A 24,336-nucleotide genomic window follows, 5' to 3' on the forward strand; every position below is an offset into this window, starting at 1 on the left:
GGCGCATAGGTGATGTAAGGAATATGGTTAATATTTCTTACAGCGCCTTTGTCTATGGGCGGTGGTGACCACTTACCATCAGGTGGCCCATATGCTCGTCCGCCTACCAATGCCATAAAAAAAAAAATGCTAGGATGCACTGCAATCCCGCACTTTGATTAATGTTGTCAACTAATATGACCTAAAATATAACAATAGAGCTGAAATATCAACAACAGCGTGTAAAAGGAACTAAAAATTCTTCATATCTAGGATCGAACACGAAAGAAAATTACGCTTGGATACATGACATCTAAGCAGCGCGAGCCACGCACGACGAGGAATCCAATAGCCGAATTTTACCTTTTATGTAGAACGCAACTTAAGGAATACTACTCGTGGGTACTAATGCGCCGACGTGCGTGACCTCTGTGACCCGCGTTAGCACTCAGAGCAACTGATAGATAGCACTTAGCAAATTTTCTTATTCCAATGTTCCATTTATAAATCTCAGCTCGGGATATTAAAACCGTATTTATTGAAACAATTGTTGATTCGTCCATTACAATCCAACTGAAACCTAAAATATTCAATAATCAGAGCTGCATTTAACACGTCACGTTTTTCGGTTAATTTTGATAAAAAAATAACCGACTTCAAATTTTTATTTTCAAATTTACATGGAACCAAAAGGTACGTACGAAAAATAATTTTCCAAATCGGGTCATAAATGATACAGTTCTCGCGGTAGCAGGCACAAAGATAACAAGCGAATTAATAATCTACTTCAATTTTTAAAATCGCTTAAAAATGAATGCTTCCATGTGTGTCTTTCATGCGTTCCAAAACCGTCCGATTGTAATAAAATCCTATAAAAACCCTTATTTCACTAGTGCGAAGCATAGATAGATATTTAGGAGTTACATATGTAAAAAGTTCAAGTCATAGCCGACTCAAAAAGTCAATGCCGAGAAAGCGCTAAAATGGTTCGAACAATTCAATGAAAATATTAACAGGATCGACGAAACTGTTATCAAGATTTCTTGCTCTTTCATAATTCATTAGCAGCGTCCTATTATACAAAAAGTGCCTTTGAAGGCATAATAAAGACAAGAACTGACGAATAGCGGACAGAACGTCGTCAGCGTGTAATGTGAACCTTATTTTCATCGCGCTCTTCGCCTATAAATTTATTCGCCATTAAGGTAAATAATGTTTGTGCATTACATGTGCCTGGTACCGAGATTAAAAGGTTAATGTTAAATCTATACGTAGTATAAATGTACTACGATGCCGAGGTAGTACATTATATTTTGTATAAGATTTATTACACAGTCATAACACAAATAACATTAAGATGTTAGTTTAGTTTGTCATTTTCCAAATTCAAGCAAAATTACTGTTCCAATTTATAGAGTATTTTCAAATTATGTTTTTGTCTGATAACAACCATAGATCAGAACGAAGTTGCTTTCGATATGTATTTTGTATTAAACAACAGATGGAATAAAATAAATTAACAACGTTTAGGAACAATTACAAGACAAGAAATATATATTTCGTTGTTAAATATATTAAATAATATTATACCACCCTTTATAATGAGAGAAAGAGAGAGATAAGGGAAAAGAGGGGCACAATGTTTTTTCCTTAATTTCCGTCAGTTCACTCTACCGTAAGCCGTGTAAAAGTTCTAAAAAAAATTACTCTAGACCACAGAGTAGAGTTTAGAATAGGCTAGATACCATAAGTCGTCTGACCAAGCTTGCCCTTTAGTTTATGTTCGACCGGGCCGGTGCCGATTTGTATCGTCGAGGATATAAATATACCGAATTATACTGTTATAAACTGTAAAATATTTTCTAGGGCAGTAAATCTGGGATAGTAATTTTGTTGCTGACAGCTGTAATAAATTATTAATAATTATGATGTTCAAATATGGCAGGAGTGACTACATCGTACGTATAAAATAGATGACATGGTCAGTTTTCACACTATCCAAAGAACTTGCCATATCTAGTACTTTAAATCTGTGGTACAGACCAGTGTTGCAGAACTATCAATAGTTTGAATATCGATAGTTGACTTCGAAAACTATTCAGGATATCGATAGTACTATTTATAGTATCGATAGCTCTCCGTGAGCAATACTATCGATAGCGGCAATACTATTGCTATATCGATATTATCGATAGTTTTCGACTATCGATAGTTTAGGTTATAAGTAATACTACCGATAGTATTTCTCATAGGGAGCTATGGATACTATCTCTAACACCTTAACTACCGATAGTCTTTCGATAGTGGACTATCGATATGCAACACTAGTACAGACGCTTTTAATGCGATTGTTGGCAAAAGTAAACAGATATTTTAATAAACAAGCCAAAAATTCAACTTCAAACAACAACTGTATAATATCTTCTGTACAACTCGCTATCGGTCAGGGTGACGTCATCATCATTACGTATCATTGAGAAATAAAATGCTTGATAGTGGTATGTCTATTAAAAGTACATAGGACTACATGTTAATTAAATTTTACTTGATGGCAGGGCATTGTATTAGTCCGTCTGGGTAGGTACCACACAGATATTCTACCGCCAAACAGCAGTACTTAGTATCGTTGTGTATCGGTTTGAAGGGTGAGTGACCCAGCGTAACTACAGACACAGGGGACATAACAGCTTAGTTCCCAAGATCGGTGCATTGGTGATGTAAGGAATGGTTAATATTTCTTATAGCGCCATTGTCCATGTGCAGTGGTGACTATTTACAATCAGGTGGCCCCCTTGCTCGTCCGCCTACCTATACCATAAATTAAAACATGGCGTGTATACACTGGTTATGTAAAAAGTAATGAGTAGCATAGTCGCGCGGAAAAGTACTCTTCGAAAGTTATTTACGTCGGTTTTCATCGTAAACTGCTTTATTACTCGTAACTGCAGGATATAAATAAGGGTAATGAGTATATCAGAGATTATATTTGGGCTTCTAACGATAAAACCGCTGTTGTTATGAATTTATAACTCAATAAACCTGACTTTGTGAACGATTTTCAATTGCGTAGGTAGGATCCGAATGCGTCGATCGATGAATTGAAATACAAAGGAATCTGTCAATTGTGACAGATAAAACACTGATTGTTGTTCCAGATTTTTAGTTAGTATAAATGATGAGGATATAGTAGACGAGGTGGCTGAGTTTTTATTCAATTCTAAGGTTTGCTAGACCAATTTATACACATCTAAGTTCCTGTAATTCTATTTTGCACGCCAACTTATTGGTTAGTCGTGAACTTCTTAAGATTATCTCGTACTTACTATGTAGTAGCAATAAGTAAAATATATACTAGTTGTTTTAGGGGTTGTTCGTCATTTTTAGGCACAAAGAAGTAGCCTTTGTCCTTACTTTGAATTCAAGCTTCCTTCATTCATCAAATTCAGTTCAGTAGTCGTGACAGATCAACAGGTAAACATACTTTGTCATTTATATTAGTATCGATGAGAATATATTAAAAAACGAAGTAACGAATAGAATATCATGAACTGTTCGTAAAATAAGTCTTATGTACTTCTCAATAACGTACACATTCCAAATCGGTGGTAGATTTACGTTTTAATAAAAATATCTTCTGAAATGACGATTGTGTATATTTAAATGGATATTGTTTTGATAAAATAATTTCCGTACAAGAAGTACGATGTATGATAATGTATGATACTTCAGATATAAAGTTTAATAGGTAAGAAATAATAATCCAATACTAAAAAAAAATCTACTATGCCAACTGAAATATACTTTCATAACATACATAACATAAACAGCCTGTAAATTTCCCACTGCTGGGCTAAGGCCTCCTCTCCCGTTGAGGAGAAGGTATGGAGCATATTCCACCACGCTGCTCCAATGCGGGTTGGTGGAATACACATGTGGCAGAATTTCGTTGAAATTAAACACATGCAGGTTTCCTCACGATGTTTTCCTTCACCGCCGAGCACGAGATGAATTATAAACAAATTAAGCACATGTAAATTCAGTGGTGCCTGCCTGGGTTTGAACCCGAAATCATCGGTTAAGATGCACGCGTTCTAACGACTGGGCCATCTCGGCTCTATATACTTTCATCCCTTTCAAATATTAAATTACTTGCCATCGCGATAAACGTCGTGACCTTGAATTACGAACGTATGCACAAATGCCTCGCGAATGCCAGATCTAATATCTTTCAACATATTTAATACGATACAGTAGTAGTAAATAAACAAATTCATATGATATACTCTTAAATATATTAAAAATGAATTTATTTAAGTAAATAGTAAGAGCCCGTCAATATAATTTTGAAGTTCTACCAACTTATTTCGATTAAGATGAGTGGAATTTGTTAAACAAGTGGCGGTATTTTTGACGATGTTTTTTTTTCCACGAAATGAATTATGAACACGAAGCAAACACGACAGAACTCAGTAGTGCCTGTGTGGATTTGAAACCGCGATCCTTCGATTAAGGTCTATGTATTCTGTCTTCTGTGTTATCTATATATGAGTTCTCTCGACTATAGGAAGATATTTTAATAAATAAATAAATATTGGACAACATCACATACATTACTCTGATCCCAATGTAAGTAAGGAGCTAAAGCACTTGCGTTATGGAAATCAGAAGTAACGACGGTACCACAAACACCCAGACCCAAGACAATATATAAAACTTTTTCTACATCGACTCGGCCGGGAATCGAACCCGGGACCTCGGAGTGGCGTACCCATGAAAACCGGTGTACACACTACTCGACCACGGATGCCCTTATAAAGGACTATTACAAAAAAAAACAATTTAATATTATTGTAAAATGACTCGGGGGTCGGGCTTTGTTGCCGGTCTAGGTTGTTACTCATCAGCTATTCTACAGCAAATAGCAATACTTAGTATTTTTGAAATCCGGATTGAAGAGTGAATGAGCCAGTGTATCTACAGGCATAAAGAACATAGCACCTTAGCTCCCAAGGTTGGTGTTGTAAGGTATGGTTAATATTTCTTAAAGCACAAATCTCTATGGGCAGGGAGACCACTTACCACCAGATGGCAAATTAATCCAACCGCGTACATACATATATCATAAAAAAGAACAAAGGTTTTTGAAAAAAAACGTCGGCAGATTTCATAAAACGAAACAGTCGAATAATTGTCACAGAATATATTTACAATCTGAATTTGAAATTGATAATTTTAAAATCCGTCTCTGTACACGGACTTGTGAAAACTAGGTAAGACATAGAGCTATACATTATGCGGAACCGCGTTCCACTGATACAACTTTTGACGATTTTCAAATTCAGACTGTCAATTAGCTAAATTTTGACGTCATTTCAATGAAAACATCCATTTAATTCCACGTGAACACGATACGTAACCCGGAGCATCTATTTCACTTGAATTAAGAATTCACTTTCTCATGCAAATTAAAAATCCATCCCGTTTGATTTAACTAATGGGTTTTTAATAGTCCATTTAAATTTAATAACTCGAAGACTATTTCGAAGAAAACTAAGTTTGATATAAAACAATAATGACTGATGTATCTGATATATTTCAACACTTGTAGACATTTCCACTACTCCGCAGTAGTAGCGTGGTGGCATAGATTCCAAAGAGAAGACAACCGAAAGTGTATGCAAGCAAGCAAGGGTGAGTGAGCCAGTGTAATCACAGGCACAAGGGACATAACATCTTAGTTCCCAATGTTGGTGGCGCATAGGTGATGTAAGGAATGGTTAATATTTCTTACAGCGCCTTTGTCTATGGGCGGTGGTGACCACTTACCATCAGGTGGCCCATATGCTCGTCCGCCAATGAATGCCATAAAAAAAAAAAAATTCAGCTCAATTTGTTTTTTATTTTTCATAATAGGCTGACGTTAATCGGTCACCACCGCCTATAGAAATTGGCCCTGTTATAAATATTAACGGTCCCTTATTTTGCCAATGCGCCAACCTTGGGAATTAAGATGTACGTCCCTTGTGTCTGTAGTTACACCGGCACCCTTCAAACCGGAACCCAACAATACCAAGTATTGCTACTTGGCGGCAAAATATCTGATGAGTGGTTGATACCTACCTAGGCGGGCTTGCGTAAAGCCCTACCGCCAAAGTAAACTGGATTAAAATTGAATTCGAAGATTTATAATTTCTTCAAGTAAAGTCGTATAAGTACTTTTGAATCATTTTGTAAAAAAATTCAATAAAACATTGAAAATACATTTAATATTCTACCGAGAACTCAAAAGTCATTAATTTCTACTAATTAGCATTCTATAATTAGAAATCTTATATCAAGGAATATGCCTTACATTTTAATGAATTACTTTTACACATAAGATTTAAATACAGTAATTGGCAAAAGGAAAAATATTTGCTTTTCATACGTTTCTATTAAGTAAGGCAATTACATACTTCAGGCATAAAGCGATCAAAACGTTAAAAAAAAAAGTTGACAAACGTAGGAGAAAAAGAACTAAACTCTTTTGTATTTGCCTATATTTAGATTTGTAAACAATTACATAAAAAACTTCCTATATCAATTCATGGCTTACTTGTGTACTTCGCAAAATAGTATAAACAAGAACTGTCAAGTAACAGGCCTCTGTTACTTGACACTTGTTCTTCCTGTTGAGGAGGGGTTTTGGAACCTACACCACCACGCTGTTCCAATACGAATTGGTAGATTTACTTGGATTCTCATCAGCCACAAGTTTCTTAAATTTTTTTCCTTCACCGACATGAGTTAACTCAAATTAAGCACATGAATTTATTGCTGCTTGATCGGGTTCAAACTGAGAATCATCGGTTAACATTCACGTCTTGTGACAACTGGGCCATAACGGCTCACAAGAATAGAAAAACACTTCAATGGTATGAAATGGTATAGGAGCGGATACGACGGAAACAAACATCCATTTTGGTATAAAGATTGTATATCTTTCCGAACTAGTGGCAGATCTTTGACAACAAATAAAGCGTAACGCTTCAACGTTGAATAAAGATTCGTCTCAGCCCCATTTTATTTCTACAAAAAGCAACGTGGACTTGACTGGGTTTTATTAACAGCTCATTGGCGACACTCTTAACGTGGCTTATTAGAAGGTTCCCGTCATAGTAGCGTGGTCAGAAACTGACATTATCCGGCAAACGGGCTGTTTCACGTTCTTAATTATGACCGAGTCTCTATGATTCATGTTTGTCACACGGAGATAAATGAACTGAGTGAGAAGGAAATGAAGAATGGATGTTATTTTTCTAATTTATTAACGAAACATGTTAGATATATATGTACATTATGCCGAACATAACGCCGCGAGTTCACATTATCCACGATCAATTTAAAAATATAAAATAAAAACAAACGATCGCATGAGTAAAACTGCGGCAACAAGCGCACATCGATATCGGCGGATAAAACTCAACTCCTATCCAGAATTCAATATACGAGCGAACCGTTCAAAATAATCTCCGAGAGCAAATATCGGGGCCGACTTTCTATTACGGTTAGGTATGTGGTGAGTGTAGATGAACTATTGGTATACGTTTTAGACTGGTAATGGCGACTTGTATAAAAATATCTTAGCGACTTTATTTGCATCGAACGAGTTAGCTTAGAACTTATATAGCAATAAACTAAAATTCCGTCTATATTCATCTATTCTAATATTATGAAGAGGTGGAATTTGTTTTTTTATATGTTAAGGGTAATCTCCGGAACTAATCGGAAAGATCGCGACCTTGTACCTTACATACATTACATTAACAGCCTGTAAATTTCCCACTGCTGGGCTAAGGCCTCCTCTCCCTTTGAGGGGAGGGTTTTGGAGCATATTCCACCACGCTGTTCATATGCAGGTTGGTGGAATACACATGTGACAGAAATTCGTTGACATTAGACACATGCAGGTTTCCTCACGATGTTTTGCTTCACCACCGAGCACGAGATGAGTTATAAACACAAATTAAGCACATGAAAATTCAGTGGTGCTTGCCTGGGTTTTAACCCGAAATCATCGGTTAAGATGCACGCGTTCTAACCACTGGGCTATCTCGGCTCTCAACTTGTACCTGTGTACGAGTAATTTTTTTTTGAGAAATATTGTGGTAAAGATTGTGGGGTGTTTACAAGCTGTTACTACGTACTTTATAAAATTAATGTTTTTAAGGTTTGTTTTGACTAAAGTGAATTGTTCGTTAATATATTTGTTAAATTGTCTACATTTAATGAAAATAAAGTTAGTCAAAACAAATAATAATAATAATAATAATTGATTTTCAAATATGTTTTTGAAATAAAAATCGTAATATATCTCTAATACTATCGAGTGTTAAGTCAATAATTTTGATGATTTTAGTAGGTTACCGATTTCATTTAGAGTGTTGTTATACACATTTTATTCATTTTACTACTGGTATTAATATTATAATTTTAACCTGCCAATTAAAAAATTCAATGCAATCCAACAAAACATTGATAAATACGGCATATTACTCAATACAAGATTATATTAACGATAAAAAGCGTGAACTTAGTATTGATTTCTAGGCTGGATAAATAAAAAATTAATAGTACTGTACTGACGTACTCTGCAATTGAATTGGTGGAAAAGAACCACTGAGTTTCTTACCGATTCTTCTAGGTAGAATCTACTTTCCGAACCATTCGATTCAAAAATACTATTACGACCGTAGTTAATAAAGTAATTAAGTGTACATATAATTATGTATTTAATGTTAAATCATAATAAATAAAATATATATATATATATAAATATTGAACAACATCACATACATCACTCTGATCCCAATGTAAGTAGCTAAAGCACTTGTGTTATGGAGAATCAGAATTAACGACGGTACCACAAACACCCAGACCCAAGACAACATAGAAAACTAATGAACTTTTTCTACATCGACTCGGCCGGGAATCGAACCCGGGACCTCGGAGTAGCGTACCCATGAAAACCGGTGTTCACACTACTCGACCACGGAGGTCGACATAATATTATTATTAATAATTTATTATTTTTATTATTAATTCGTATTCAAATATATTTGCTTTATCTATATAGCCTTGGCAGACACCGATTTCACAAAATATGTTTTGTAATAATTTAAATTTTAAAAAGTTAATATATTGTCCGTATAAACTTTTCTATTTCGTAAGAAATATATATAATAAGACGAATTATATTATTACATAGCAATAGCAGCTGCTCTTTAGTACATAGACATATTCAAGATTGTCATGTATGACCAATCCCCAACCAACTCCAACGAGTTGGACGAACACTGTGGATATTAAACCCATATGAAAGCTTTTTAACTAATCATTTATCTTCCAATATATATATTTGAAATGTTACTAAGTAAACTCAAACTTGTTATTGAAACAAACTCATAAGTAAAGTTTACTCATCAGAGTGTAAAATCAAATCATGAATAAGTGTAAGAAATCCACAACTATTTTGCTCGTTGATACGCGACTTTGATCCGTGTGTCCTTCAAATGCAATATTTATTATAAACAAGATTGCATATCACTTTTGTTCTGCGATGAATTTTGTTCTCAGAGAATGGCTCTACTGTATATAGTTATATTATTTACAAGAATATGAAATTTATTTATTTTTATTTTATGGTTTAGGTGGCAAACGAGCATGAGGCTCACCTGATGGAAAATGGCTACCACCGCCCATGGCCATGTGCAACACCGGCTTGTGAGTTCGTTGTGGGCCTTTAAAAAATGTGTACGCTCTTTTCTTGAAGGTTACCAAGTTGTGACTGTTCGGATAAACAACTGGTGGAAGCCGGTTCGACAGAGTGTTTGTGCGCGGCAGAAAATACCTTAGAAATCGTGTTGTTTTGGATTTTCGGACATCTAGGTGCGGGTGATAATTTGAATTTTGACGCAATATCCGAATGGAAGTCACGCTTGTCTCGTTAATCGTCTAAATTGAAGACAGTTGAAATTGCAAAGCGTATCCTCTTATACAACAACACCTCCAAAACGCGCTGCATGTTTTGGTGTTATGTATATTGGTTCAGTAGATTTTTCAGTTAGACATCAGTAAGGCAGACAATTTCTCATTTATTCTTTAGTAAAAAACAGTAAAAGCATGTAAATTTCCCACTGCTGGGGTAAGGTCTCTTTTCCCTTTGAGAAGAAGTTTAGGAGCTTATTCCACCACGCTGCTCACGCTTATACGGTTCTTTCGTTTGTTAGTAAAGATAAGTTACATTTGACGAATGTTCGTTCGGTTCTTTTATAGATATGATAAAAAAATAAAAAGTTCCAGTTAGTAGTTAAATAGATAATAAAAAAGATATATATTTTATAATAACCATTATAAATATAAAATATATTTAAGTTTATCTATTATATAACTATTTTTAAATAGAGTCAACAAAATTCACATATTAAAGAACTAAAAATTCTCTAGCCTTAAATAAACTCAAAAATGAAATCTGAGCAACCAAATTCGGATTCAAGATGAGATTCTCTCTTAAAGCGGGAACTTTCATAAATCCCCGGACAGTTGGATGGTTTTATGTTATTCCTACAAACTCCTACAAATAAATTGCTTTCGCGGGCAGTGGTTGAAAACAATTTTTAATTTTGTTAACGTTCGCTCAAAAAATCGGAATCAACAAGATTATACATTTTTTTTGAATGAAAAATAATATAATCAGGCTCTCAACGGTACTCATATTTACTCCAATAAATTAAAACGAGATCCTTTTTCACCCTATACATACATATACCTGTTTTTGGTCATTCATTTTCACTATGCCGGAACTTACCTGACTTAAAGTACTCTATACATAATGTATTTTCTATATTTTGATTACTCTGTATTGAAATGTTATAGATATAAATGTTTAATATGATTCATCAGATAGTTAGGAATTTCAAATGTCTTTAATAATGAGGATTTCAGTTACTATACTTTAACATTTGGAAGATCAATATTAAATATTCGACTAAAGGAAGGTACAACTTATGGTTTTTAAACGTATCGAAGTTATTGATTGACGAGTTTATATGACAGTAAAGATTAAATACGACTAATTTTTATTTTCTAATTTGCTTTTAAATTCTTCAATACAGTATTTTATCTCTGTTATGTCTTAACTTCAATGATTATATAATTTAGTTACTACGGTTTGATTTTATATTTTATATAGATTAGTTTGGTTTATATTTTTGAAGGTAAATGTTGTTAACACCTTTAAAGACGTATTACTTTTAAAGTTAATTATATCTTATATTATATATATATTGTTAATTTAAAGTGTTTAGTGATAAATTGATGGTGTAACTATTTAAATAAATAAATAAGTAAATAATAAATGACCATAAAAATCAATAAAGAAGTATTTCAAGTAGAAGTATTGATAAGATTTCTTTTACATTGTGAAACGGCTAGAGAGATCTTTTGCATCTCTCTTCCCTATTTACCAACACGGTCATAGCGGATCAAAGCAGTATTGAGAAGTAAGAAAAACTTGTAACACCAAGTTTTCGTGCACGCATATTAAATTTATTGTTACTTTGTTTAAGTGTATATAATAAACTTCTATATTAAAACAGATCAAATTATTCTTTGCTAATTAATTTGAAATTATGTTAAAAAAACGTCGATAAATAAATGATTACATAGCAACCATACCTGTTTATAGTAATAGCATAGATTTATCCTCATTAAAGTTATATAACATTTATAAAATCAAACAATTTTATTGGAAATATATCATGTGAACTCTCAGCTTAAATCACCCATAGTACATATTAGTAAACTGGTCGTCATAGATCAATGTGTCGCATAAACGTTGGCGTGTTCATGTGATAGATATGATCCAGTGTTTGATAAATGGCCAGCAGAGCCTTATCTGTAGGAAGACATTAAAATAGAATCATATGAGTTATATATTAGGTGTCAATAAGGCGAATATTCCTTTGAAATCTTATTATAACGCTACTGCTAACTCTATCAATTTATTTTATTGGTCAGTATTCTGACACAAGGGACATAACAGCTCAGTACCCAATGTTGGTGGCACATTGGCGATGTGAGGAATGATTAAAGTTACAGCGCTAATATCTATGGGCAGTGGTGACTGTTTGCCCACTAGTTGGCCCATTTGCTCTAAATCAATGAGACTATAAATTATTTTGAAACTAACAGGTATTTTTTTATTTATTACATTAACAACCTGTAAATTTCCCACTGCTGGACTAAGGCCTCCTCTCCCTTTGAGGAGAAGGTTTGGAGCATATTCCACCACGCTGCTCCAATGCGGGTTGGTGGACTACACATGTGGCAGAATTTCGTTGAAATTAGACATACAGGTTTCCTCACGTTGTTTTCCTTCACTGCCGAGCACGAGATGAATTATAAATACAAATTAAGCACATGAAAATTCAGTGGTGCTTGCCTGGGTTTGAAACCGAAGCCATCGGTTAAGATGCACGTGTTCTAACCACTGGGCCATTTCGGCTCAGGTACTAACAGGTAAACATATGTATATTCATATTTCGAACAATCTATTTCTTATCTAATATCCAATTGTTTTTTTACGGGTGGCACTAGAAGACGTCGGTGGCTACCAGAATAAAAAATAAAAAAATCGGTTGAAAAACATGGGAGGAAAAGTACTGAACTGTTTTTTCTTTCCTTATAAAATAATGTACATTTATATTATACATATGTTTAATCTCCACAGATTAAGTAACCGTGCCTTTGTTTCTCTTAATTACTTGAATTTAGTTTGCATACCAACAAATACTACTCAATTAGTTTATTGTACAAATTCGCTTCCAACTCCAGCTAAGGCTTCCATCACGGTCTACTCTCAGCCAAGTATTGTTATTATGTATCGACTATTACCCCTTGACCTGACCTGAACACCCCACTGCTCAACTTTGATTGCGTAAACATTGTGAATTATAATGTTTCCTATTCGTGAGCATACACTAAGAATTTATTGGAATCGGTTCGATCGCTCTTTCAATTGTGGCAACAAAGATGTTATATACATTGAGCTTATTCACTCACCCTCTTAACCCGATAGTACAATCATACAAAGTTCATATTTGAACCTTAATAGTTCAACGGGAAAAAAGCGAAGTTTCGTAAAAGTTTAATTGAATTCAATAGGTTTTAATACAAAAATATATTTGGAAAAACAGAAAAAAAATGTCACAACGTAGTCTATACAACATCTATACTAATATTATAAAAGCGAAAGTAACTCTGTCTGTCTGTTTCTCTTTCACGGCCAAACAAGCGAATTTGATATTTCGGTAAGAAGCAAGCTTGAACCTCTAAACATGACGACCAGCCCCTAAAACGCGAACGAAACCGTGAGCGAGAACTAGTAATCTATATATTACAAATGACTTCAAATATTATATAAATAACTCTGACTCAATGAATCGTCGTCACTCAAACTCCAACGAGCTAAATGGGTCAAGTTACAAAAATAAATCGAATGACCTTTCGGGTCTGCATACACAGCCCCCGAAAAAACACGACTAAAGATAAATGTAGCCTTTTTCACCCATAATCTGACTAGACGAGTTGTATTTTATTTGTTAGTATTACCTTGACTTTATTTTAATTCAATATTTATAGTTTTTATATGTTATAGAAATCAATTATTAGTTCGTATAGTTACGATTTTTAGTCGAATATGTTTTGGATAAATATACGACCTGCCTGAAAAATACTATTTACGTACAGAATGAGTAATAAAGATTAAAAAATATAATTCTAAGTACACATTCTTACGATCATGTTATCTCTTGAGTCTGTAATTACGCCAGATCGTTCATCCTTCACTGTTAAACCAGCAACACATAGCTTTAGCACCGAGATATATGGACCTGGCTGGAGTCTCTATCTAGCTGTGCCATTTATTTACTAGACGATTAACACAATTGTTTAAATGTTTTATACACACAAAATATTCTCTCAAAAATATCTCGAGGGAATAGAGTAAGACTAGCCGCAAGAAAACCTTGGTTGGGCCAAAAACATTGCATCGGATGATTGGGAAACTAAAGGCCGTGCAGCCGATCTTTAGGATAATGTCAAATTGCTCTCGCATCTGACAATGAATGTTAAGGAATAGAGAGTGCCTCTATCTTTGCGCAACCTCTGTTCTGTAATATATCTACTGCATAGTTGATTATTCTATTTGGTTGCCGTCCCTGAAAATCGGTCAGTAAGACATCATTATCTTTATTCTACTACTAAAAAAAATATATTTTATTATGAGTGGATGAGTCAACTAGCATAATAAGTCAAAAGTTTTAAGGTTAACAGGGTTACATTGTTGCAGTGGAAAACGGAAACGCTGCCTTTTTCTGAGCTCCTACTTGTAACAACATAAACCGTCACCAAAATACATTCAAGCACTAGAAATGTGATCATTCACAGCTCCTTAAGATTAAAATAAAACATAAAAAATAAAATGAAAAATAAAACATTTTTATACTTTTTAATATTTGAAAGTAGCGTAACATAGCTCAGTCCTCAATTATTATAACATCAGTACATAGTAACAAAAAAAAAAGACACCAAAACCCAAAATATTAGTCGCTTTTGTTCTAACTATATAATTGTTTCTGATAAATAAACACAAAGAAAACCCAAGGTAACTGCAGCGACTTTTACGTCAATCACTCGCAATGCAAGAAGTCCTTCAACGAATATTTTTTGTATCATTAATTAAAATACACGATAATAATACTCGTATACTGTTAAACGTGGAAAAAGGTATACGCATTTGTGCGGTGAAATTAAGGCTTTGTAGACGCTTCTGCTTTTGACTTGAACTAAAGTAGAACGCTATGGAATTTCTTTGTTGGATTGCCTGAACGTTTTCTACCTAACCGTGCATCCTAAAACGAACTCTATTTACAAGAGACTAAGTTCCCATTTCCGCGGGTCAATAATGCTTGACAAAGAGCGTGGAAAATTGACATATTTATAAAAATATAGTTGAGTGCATGGAATTTTATATTTTCTTTCAGCTTTATTCTTCCTTTAATAAAATTCCTTGGAAGGCGATCATTTTTTACTTATTTAAAATTAGGTGCCTTTTCAATTAGGTTAAGCATTGCTGTGTATTATAAATACAGATACGTTTATTTATTTTGTATGCAACTAATGCCCTCTACGTTCGACTACACGTAACTTCCTACAAAACAAACATCAACTCTCATCATCAACAGCTTTTAAATTGTACTTTCAAGACTACTTTCTCGCAGTGTGATAATAATTCTGAGAGAACAAATTGTGAAAGGAAGCTTAAGAGGTAGTAACTGACTTTATGCAGTCACGCTTGCGTCACCCATGAACCAATTACTTTATAACCAAACAGCAATGCTTCGTATTTACATGTACTGGCTTGAAGTGAAATGTGTGTGTATGTTTAAATGGGAGATAGCAAGATCATGATAAATTACTCGATTCATTAATTTCCTTAAATAACTTTCGTAGGTTAAATTAACTAACTTACCTTCAAATCTCTCGAATGCCGCAACTCCTGTCTTCGAGGTGGCTGTCCGGGTAAATCCGAGTAGACCAAATTTCGCACTGATCCTTTAAACTTCGGCTCGAAAATCACTGATGGTAAGGCTAGCGTGGTCAGTTTTGAATTGTACCTGAGGACAAAGAGGGTTATTTAGACATTAACATATGTATATTACAGAGGACATTACTAATCATACTTTATCGTCTAATTACTATTAGAAACTTGTATATTTGGCCTATAACCTTTTTCCAAATAATATATGTAAATAATATTTATATGTTCCAGATGTCCTAGTGATTCCTGTAAATCTTAACCAAAAATGACAAGTGCAAGCGCGTCAAGCACCACTGAATGCCCATCATCATCATGAGTCATCTACTAATCTGTGGTGAAGGAAGACATCGTGATAAAACTTTCATGTATCGAGTTAAATTCCACCACACGTGTTTTTTTGCATAATGAACGTGTAAGGTATTTACATGTTATCGTTTTACTCATTTTAATAATAATTTATGTATATATCGCCATTATCGACCACCATGAGATTTCCGAAACCATTGGTGTAATTTAGCTTTCACGACGTACACGCTAAGAAAGGGTTCTTGGACCTCTCCTGAAATGGTTTGGTAAATTTGTTCAAATTTTATACGATGTCGGGACGGACAGCTACTTTTACTAATAGTAATTAGTTTGGTTGTGAATTTCGTAAGTATTCAATTCAGTGACAAAGGATTCTCATTTGTAAATCTTGTCAAGTCAAGTGAGCGGAGATGTCTTATTTAACTGCAATATGCGACTGAAGTAAAGGTCCGATATACGGCTATGTTCTGTTTGATCTTTGTGGCTTATACAAATATTGTACAGTAGATATGAAGCAATGAGTAAACATAGAATTATTCAGTAATTTACAAATCTGTGTCAAGTGACAAAAACATCATCTAATATAATCTGAATACATTCGTTTATTAAAATAAATAAAATATTTTTAAAATAGACTACAATTTAAAAAGCAAAGCCGTTTTAAGTCTACGATTGCACAATCCATCCAGCGAGAGATGGGCACCATTTATCTTCCTTCCTTTTCTATCCTATCAAGTGTTGACAGCGCAATATATTTGAGCACGACTTGACATATATTTTATGTGAGCAAAAAAACTCTTGTTTCGAGATGGATTGAAAATAGTTATTTAAGAATTCATTTGATATATTTTTTAAATCTATTAGTTACGTTGTTTTATTTTAATACGTGTGATATTTTCTAATTAAAAATTTACCTCGTAGTTCTATGTTTTTGAAAATTATCTAGATAGATATAAAGTCACGCAAATTATACAATTCGCTATACTTTAATGGTTCCGTGAGGTCAGTACAGTGTTAGCTATAACAACGGAACGCATGCAGCAGTTTTTACGACCAGCCTGAAGCCAACTGCCTCATACTGTTGGCCCATCATACTGGCTGTTAAGCCTCTAAGTGCTGATAATATTAATGGGTTCGCTTAGTATCAATCACGACGCCTAAAGTTAAGGTACGATGCCTCTTGTCTGCCAAAAAATAATCAATCTTTACGTGTAAATGACACGTATATCAAATAATTTTGAATGTTCGTAGATATATCTTGGAACTTGCATATCCCAAGGAATTATTATATCAACTCGGAACTTCTATGCGATGCGTAAAAATATTATGAAACCCTAACTAAGTTATAATTATTAACTAAGTTATACCTAATAATTATAATTTAACGTCATCAGTTTGATTAATATCATTTAAAAAAGTATCGTTTTACACTCCGATTTTCCTTAAAAATAATAGAGACCTAGCTGCAGGACTTATCCGGAATGTTTGCTACCAACATTACAATATACCTAATTAAAATTAAGTACGTAAATAATGTTCTGATATTAAGTATGTATAAACAAATGTAGAATAAAATAAAGGCACTCGAATTTATTTTTCTTATGTCCCATAACATAATTGATTAAAAAAAAATAGAGTAATCGTCACAATTAAAATATTTACATTTATCATTATTAACTTCATAAAATTGAAGTTTTTGGTAAAAAGATTGATGATATTCTTTTGTAACTAATTCTTTTCATAGGATTTTAAAAGTTTTCCAACTCCGATTAGGGACCCATCTTTAGGGACTCAGGGAACAAGTTTTAGGACTTTTGCATACTTAGAAAAATGTTTCCAATCTAACGGAAACATATAATCCATTTTACATATTTCAAACTATCACTGAAATAAAAATAAAGCTAAGGTTATATTTTATTATAAGTAATTTGGTTGTCACTAGTATATACACAGGTCCAACCAAAAATAATTTTCTGAATATTTCAGTCAAGAATTTCATATTGGTAGCAGTTTCAAAGTTGCCAATGTTATACTGGTCTGTCTTCAAAAGCGAAGTGACGCCATTCATCCTGCGGCTGAACTTTCTCGTCGATTTCGGGTTACCGTACCTCGCATTGTCATTAATACGGTCGTTGTAAGGCCTCTGACGCTGTTCAGAGTCTAGGTGGCAAGTGGTCGACATTCTTTCAATTCAGTTGCTTAGTAAATTGCTCAGTGTCTAGTGACTTTCCTATTCAATGCTTAGTGATATCTGACTATTTGAAAATACAGTGATTTTTCGAAACATTGTCTAGTTTCGCACGATATCCACGTACACGATGTCGTAAACGGACACTGTATTCCTATTTTTCACCAATTATTCTAGACATGTATATTATTTGAAATACCTTATTGGGCTAATAATATACATGCCCCGTCTCTCTTGAGATTGTCTACTGCGGACGAAATCGGTTAGGACGACGTAATATCACATTTAAAATGCCTTTTTGAACTGTCCACCAACCAACGAAGAGGTTTTCGATTCAAATCTAGGATTTGGTCAATTTAAAGTTGTTGGCCTCGTAAAATGTCTGACACTATTGGTCCGGTGCCTGAACTTTCTTTGGTGTAGTTAGACTGCCGTTCCATCGTATACGAGTGAGAGGTTAAAGCGCAGTTATGTCCGTAGTTGCACTTGAGAACGACAATATCTCGTGCTTAGTAGTCTAAAATAGCATTGTCCAAAATCGGCCATCAGGACAACATAATATTTTTATAATGCAACTGCACGAACGAATGTTCCCACAAATTTACCTCTTGTTCTTTTTTTTTACATTAACAGCCTGTAAATTTCCCACTACTGGGTTAAGACCCCTTCTCCCATTGAGAAGGTTTGGAGCATATTCCAGCACGCTGCTCCGATGCGGGTTGGTGGAATGGCTTGTTCCTTTCTTCTTTGTTTTCAGATGAAGTTATTGAACTAAGTAAATATTAAAAATTAGATTCTGTACGTATTCCTATAAGCTTATACTTATACTATCCGTTACATTTTTCGATATCATCAAAAGAATCACAAAATATTATTCGTTTTTGTTATTTGCTTTAAATTTAGGCCTAAACCACAAATCCTAAAGGTAATAAATCCTGAATATTATAGTCAATATCTTTACTCGAGCTCATTTTATGTTATACTTCGAGGTCGAAGTTAATGCATTTTAATTTGAAGAAAAATCTCACTAACCGGGAAATAAAATAAGAAAATTTATGGAGTTGTATGAGATATTGAGTAATAAACCAAAACCGTTGTTTTCATTTATTCGCCGATGATTACTTTACTTGAATGAAAATATTACACTTTAAGGTGTCCTTTACTAGGACAGAAGATATCTTCTTTAAGAAGCATATTTGTAAGGGCCTATCCATCTATTTTAATACGAACTTTCCGTCCTGATATCATTCGGCCCATATTCATATAAGGTTAGCTCTTCCATTTCCCTTGAAGTTGAAATTTCTAAAAATCCTTGCTCAGTCGGCGTCGTGAAAGCTAATCGTCAAATCAATCGAATCTTTAGTTTCAAATATCCCGCAATGGTTGGTCTTTTGCTTTTTTGCAATATGTAGATAAACACTACAACACTTATACCACAAGGGGTAAAAAATTTAAATATTTTTTCATATTTATTTTAAACATATTTTATTTGTGCAAATAAATATTATTTTATTCATAAATATCTGAAACTGCGTTCTCTTTTATGTAATAACAATAAAATATAATTTGAGTAGAGCGTAATCGCACTTTTGCGTACGTACGATCGTGCATTCATTTATGTATGTATCTGTATGCGCATTTGGGCATGAAGGTTTGTCTGCAAATTTTATAAATTGCAGTTTAGTAAAGCCATGCTTTCGGCTAGTCAGCAATCAAGAGTTACTAACAATAATAAATTAAATAATATATGTGTATAATTTATTTCATAAATAGACTCAACTCAATTACATAAAAGGTACGAATATACGTTATATTAGCATAAAAGAATTTATTACAAAAACGGATCTTAGTTACCAATGCATTTGCAACGAAGCAACGAGAACCATCGTTAGATATAATCTTAGTACCATCTCCATATTAATCTATCTGATGTTGCAGTCTGATACACATCTCAAGAAGTTCCCGGCGGTGCAATTTAATTAGCGCAAGTGATTCTTACACAAACACTAGTATAAAAGCAAGTAAGAGTTTGGATAAGTTATTGGATTTGATAAGCGCTGGTTTAATACAAGCAAAAACTCTTGCAACTATGATATACAAAGTTATAATTGAAATTTCTAGTTAACTTCTCCAAGGAGTGAGAAAACCTCATTGATTAAAATTTTACATATTTGGAAATAAATTTTAGTAAGGCAAATGAGCAAACAGTTTTGTCTAACTGTTCAATCAACTTTAAGCGACAAAATTAAAATACGTTCCGTAAAATAAATAAACATCAAGACAGGTTATGGTTGGAACGGTTAGAACGCGTACATTTTAACCGATGATAGAGGGTTCAAACACTGGCAAACACCACTGAATTTTCATGTGCTTAATTTGTGTTTATAATTCATCTGGAGCTTGGCGGTGAAGGAAAACATCGTGAGGAAACCTGCATGTGTCTAATTTCAAATAAATTCTGCCACATATGAATACACCGACCCGTATTGGAGCAGCGTGGTGGAATATGCTTCTAACCTTCTCCTCAAAGGGAAAGGAGGCCTTAACCCTGCAGTGGAAAATTTACAGGCTGCTACTATAAGACAGGAAGACAGACAAGTGGACCACCTGATTTTAAGGGGTCAACATTGCCCACAAATATTTGCAGTATGAGAAATGAAAACCATTTTCAACACAATCGCCAACTATTTTAAGAAATGGCTTACCATTTTGTATACTTTAAAATTTAACTTTGAATATTCGGACGCGACACAATAACATTCTGCTGTTATTCTTGAGTTATTTAAAACATTCAAAACTAGAGACACTTTAAGTTAAGTTAATCTTAAATCTCAAGAATAATCCTAGCAATACTTATCTCGAGAAGTTAAACGATGTTGCAGTTTAATTAGACCGAGTAAACCTCACTTAGCATTGCTGACTTATTGCGGTGATTAGTTTTGGAACACAAATATTAAAATGCAAATGATTCAACAATCTAATTCAATCGATAAAAGTAAAGTAGATAACTAATCAGTTATTTTTTTTTTTTAATTCATATCAAAAATACTTGCCAATGAATAACTGAAATAGACTCCAATACCCACAGACATTCCTTTAATCATCTTTACGTAGCCAATTATGGAAACGAAGATGTTATGTCCCTTGTACACTAACTCACTCACGTTTCAAACCATAACAAAGCAACCGCAGTACAAACTTCCGGTTAAAGTTACGAGCAGTGGTATCTACACAGATGGGCTTGCATAAAGTTCTGCCCAAGTAAAGTTCGTATTTTTTTCATCCTTTGACTTCTTTTTACTCATTATCACGGATGATCAAATTTGTAGAACATTTTGGAGATTTTTAATGTAGGCATGTCCAATGAAAACGGTGACATATGGTCACATTATATGCCGCCTTGAATGAAAGGGTGTTTGTTTAATAAAATTCCACGGATAATTTTAACTTTGGCGATTAATAAATTTATATAATTCAGTAAACCACTCAAGGAGAAAGATCAAAAAGCTTGTAGTATTTATTGACTTATTTAATACTACTGGCCGCCACTTTGCTCGCATTTCAGGGATTAGTCGTCTAGTGTTAGGCACAAAAAAGTAGCCTATGATAGACAGAAAAACAAAGTCAATTTGCCATTTATAATATTAGCATAGATAACATAACACCCGTATTTGACTTGTAAAAACGAGTGACTACAAAATTGACTCCTCGACAGTCACTCCCATTTGAATCAGAACTATGAACCGATGGTAGTTTAAAGTTTAATGTAATCTTGTAAAATGAAAATCCAAAAACACTTGTAAAGTGTTCACTGAAGTATATTTTGATATTGATTTTACCTGACATTCAGCGTTGTCTCAACTAGTTGGAATTCTCAGCGGTGTTGCAATTTAATTAGCTCCAGTGATCCCAACTAAGCACTAATACTTGGGTAACATACAGCTGGAAACTTAAGTTACAAACTAATTCAATTTAACATAAATACCCCTACATCGCTACTGTTACAGGTATACTGTGTTAAAAGTTTTTTCTTGATTTAAAAGCCATTTGATTTCTAAGTAAACAAATCACTATATATTTATTTATTTATTTATTTAAGCCTCATTTATTCCTTAGTATAATAATAGTAATAAGAGTTTCTTTTTTTTTATTTTTTATATATCTAATTTTAACTAACTAACTCTCGACAAGTATAGGCCTCCTCCATCTGACTCCATTTTTTTCTGTCTTGACCTATTCTCATCCAGTCTTTGTTTAAGAATTTAAAAAGTTCGTCTTCCCATCTTTCAAGGGGGCGACCTCTTTTCCTTTTTCTTCTTCTTCTAAGTAAACAAATCACTATATATTAGTTATCATAAAAATCGAGGAAGAAGAATGAAAATATTATAAAAACAAATGATAACAGTTTTTCATTTTCAACATTGTATCGCATATAAATCTTTAGCGCAAACTTAAATTCCCGGAAGGCTAAATCTATAATGTATCCTTTTTTGGGGCCTCCGTATAAAATTGCATCATAATCGTTTCAGTGGCTTAAATGTATACATACCATATTTTTCATCAACTGTAACAATATGTAATATATGCCGTCCCTTAAATTAGACATTTTCCGTAAAAGTTCATTCGTCAAACCGTCTAACCGTCTGTTGACTATCGACCGTGTAACGGTCTGTAAATGTTGCTCTACTAGGCTAAGTCCTCATTTTGAGAAGTAGATTCGGAGCTTGATCCACTACGCTGGTCCAATATAGAACGATAGAAACACTTGTGTATAGAGATTTTCAACCGACACAAGACACAAACAACAGCTCACGATGCTTTTCATTCACTGTCGAGCAGGAAATGGTCCATGAAAACAAATTAAGTACGTGAAGATTCAGTAACACTTGCATGGGCTTAACACCCGTCTGCGGAAAATTCTCCGAAAACAATTCGCCGAAAACACAATTCACCGAATCACAATTTTTGCATGTCAACTCATTAACTGAGCAAATTTTACGGAGGATAACCGAACTCTGTTATACGAAAAGCATCGACGGTCCTTACTTATAAATGTTTTTCGGACCGAATCGGATCGGATATCAGACGTAATTGGCGACGCCAAAACCTGGCCAGAAATCATACACCCAATATAAACAAATTTGAAGATAGAAATATACAAAAAAAAATAAAAATATATAAAACAAATTTATATACTCAAAAATAGTCGTTCGTTGACTCCTGGTGCGGCTGAAAGCGGAATTTTATTAATTTGTATTCTTTATATTAGTATAAAAACATTTATAACTAAGGATCGTCGATGCATCTCGTTTAACAGAGAGTTCGGTTATCCTTGCGGATTGAAGACTCCGTAAAATTTGCTCAGTTAATGTGTTGACATGCAAAAATTGTGATTCGGTGAATTGTTTTCGGAGAATTTTCCGCAAATCCTTAAAACCATCTAATCTTGGCCTAAAATTTACTCGTTATGCCATATATTGATAAACTAATAACACCTAGTTTCCGACTGCTCAAAGTTAGTACATCCTTAGAGTATTCGTTTCTATAATAAAATACCACAGTTATTTTTAACTTTGCCCATCAAAAAATTTAAAGCTCATGTCATACAAACATTGCTTAGTAAGGTATATTACTCAATACAAGATTATATTAAAGATAAAAAACCGTGGACTTAGTATTCATCGATGAGGATTTGTTAAAAAAAATATTGAACTTTACTGATATAATCTGTAATTAAAATAGTGAAACAGAGTAACTGCTGAGTTTTTGCCGGTTCTTGTTAGAATCTACTTTCCGAACTGATGGTAGCTCTATATATAATTCAACACTGTGACATGACTATACAATGCTTTTATGAGCCTAATTGAATAAAGAATATTTTGATTTTGATGTTGTTGGTGGAACAATATAATTACAAATTTAAGTTGTAAATTGAAATTTCAAATATAATTGCAAAAGAATGCTCGAATAGATTTGAAGTGCTTAGTTGAACGGCCTGTTAAAACTGAAGACAGAACTAGTTCTAAAATATCCGAACGACATTAATGTTTTAAAATTGTAGCCGTGGCAGTTCCGCTGAATAGAAGTTCCGTACAAACTTACACCAACACTCAGACTTCACACTCACTATCAACTCTCTTCCTTTGGGATCGAATTCTAAGTCAGGATAACTTCTAGCAACCTCCTACTTGCAATTCTAAAACTATTTTACTCTCAAGTCTGA

General features: G+C 33.8%; 2 protein-coding genes across 5 annotated transcripts in view; one reads left to right on the top strand and one right to left on the bottom strand.

Moving 5' to 3' along the window:
• LOC113397062 (neurexin 1) overlaps positions 1 to 24,336 on the bottom strand; it is a 180,004-nt gene that overhangs the window by 77,762 nt on the left and 77,906 nt on the right. For all 4 annotated transcript variants that reach the window (XM_026635207.2, XM_026635206.2, XM_026635205.2 and 1 more), the window contains exon 4: positions 15,551 to 15,695. In XM_026635207.2, the coding sequence (XP_026490992.1) occupies positions 15,551 to 15,695 (145 nt within the window). The remainder of the gene's footprint in view (positions 1 to 15,550; positions 15,696 to 24,336) is intronic.
• LOC113397044 (probable methyltransferase-like protein 15 homolog) overlaps positions 1 to 24,336 on the top strand; it is a 141,950-nt gene that overhangs the window by 31,517 nt on the left and 86,097 nt on the right. The gene's annotated exons all lie outside the window — the stretch shown is intronic.

This window comes from Vanessa tameamea, chromosome 19 (genome assembly GCF_037043105.1).
Source record: "Vanessa tameamea isolate UH-Manoa-2023 chromosome 19, ilVanTame1 primary haplotype, whole genome shotgun sequence".
Taxonomy (NCBI): domain Eukaryota; kingdom Metazoa; phylum Arthropoda; class Insecta; order Lepidoptera; family Nymphalidae; genus Vanessa; species Vanessa tameamea.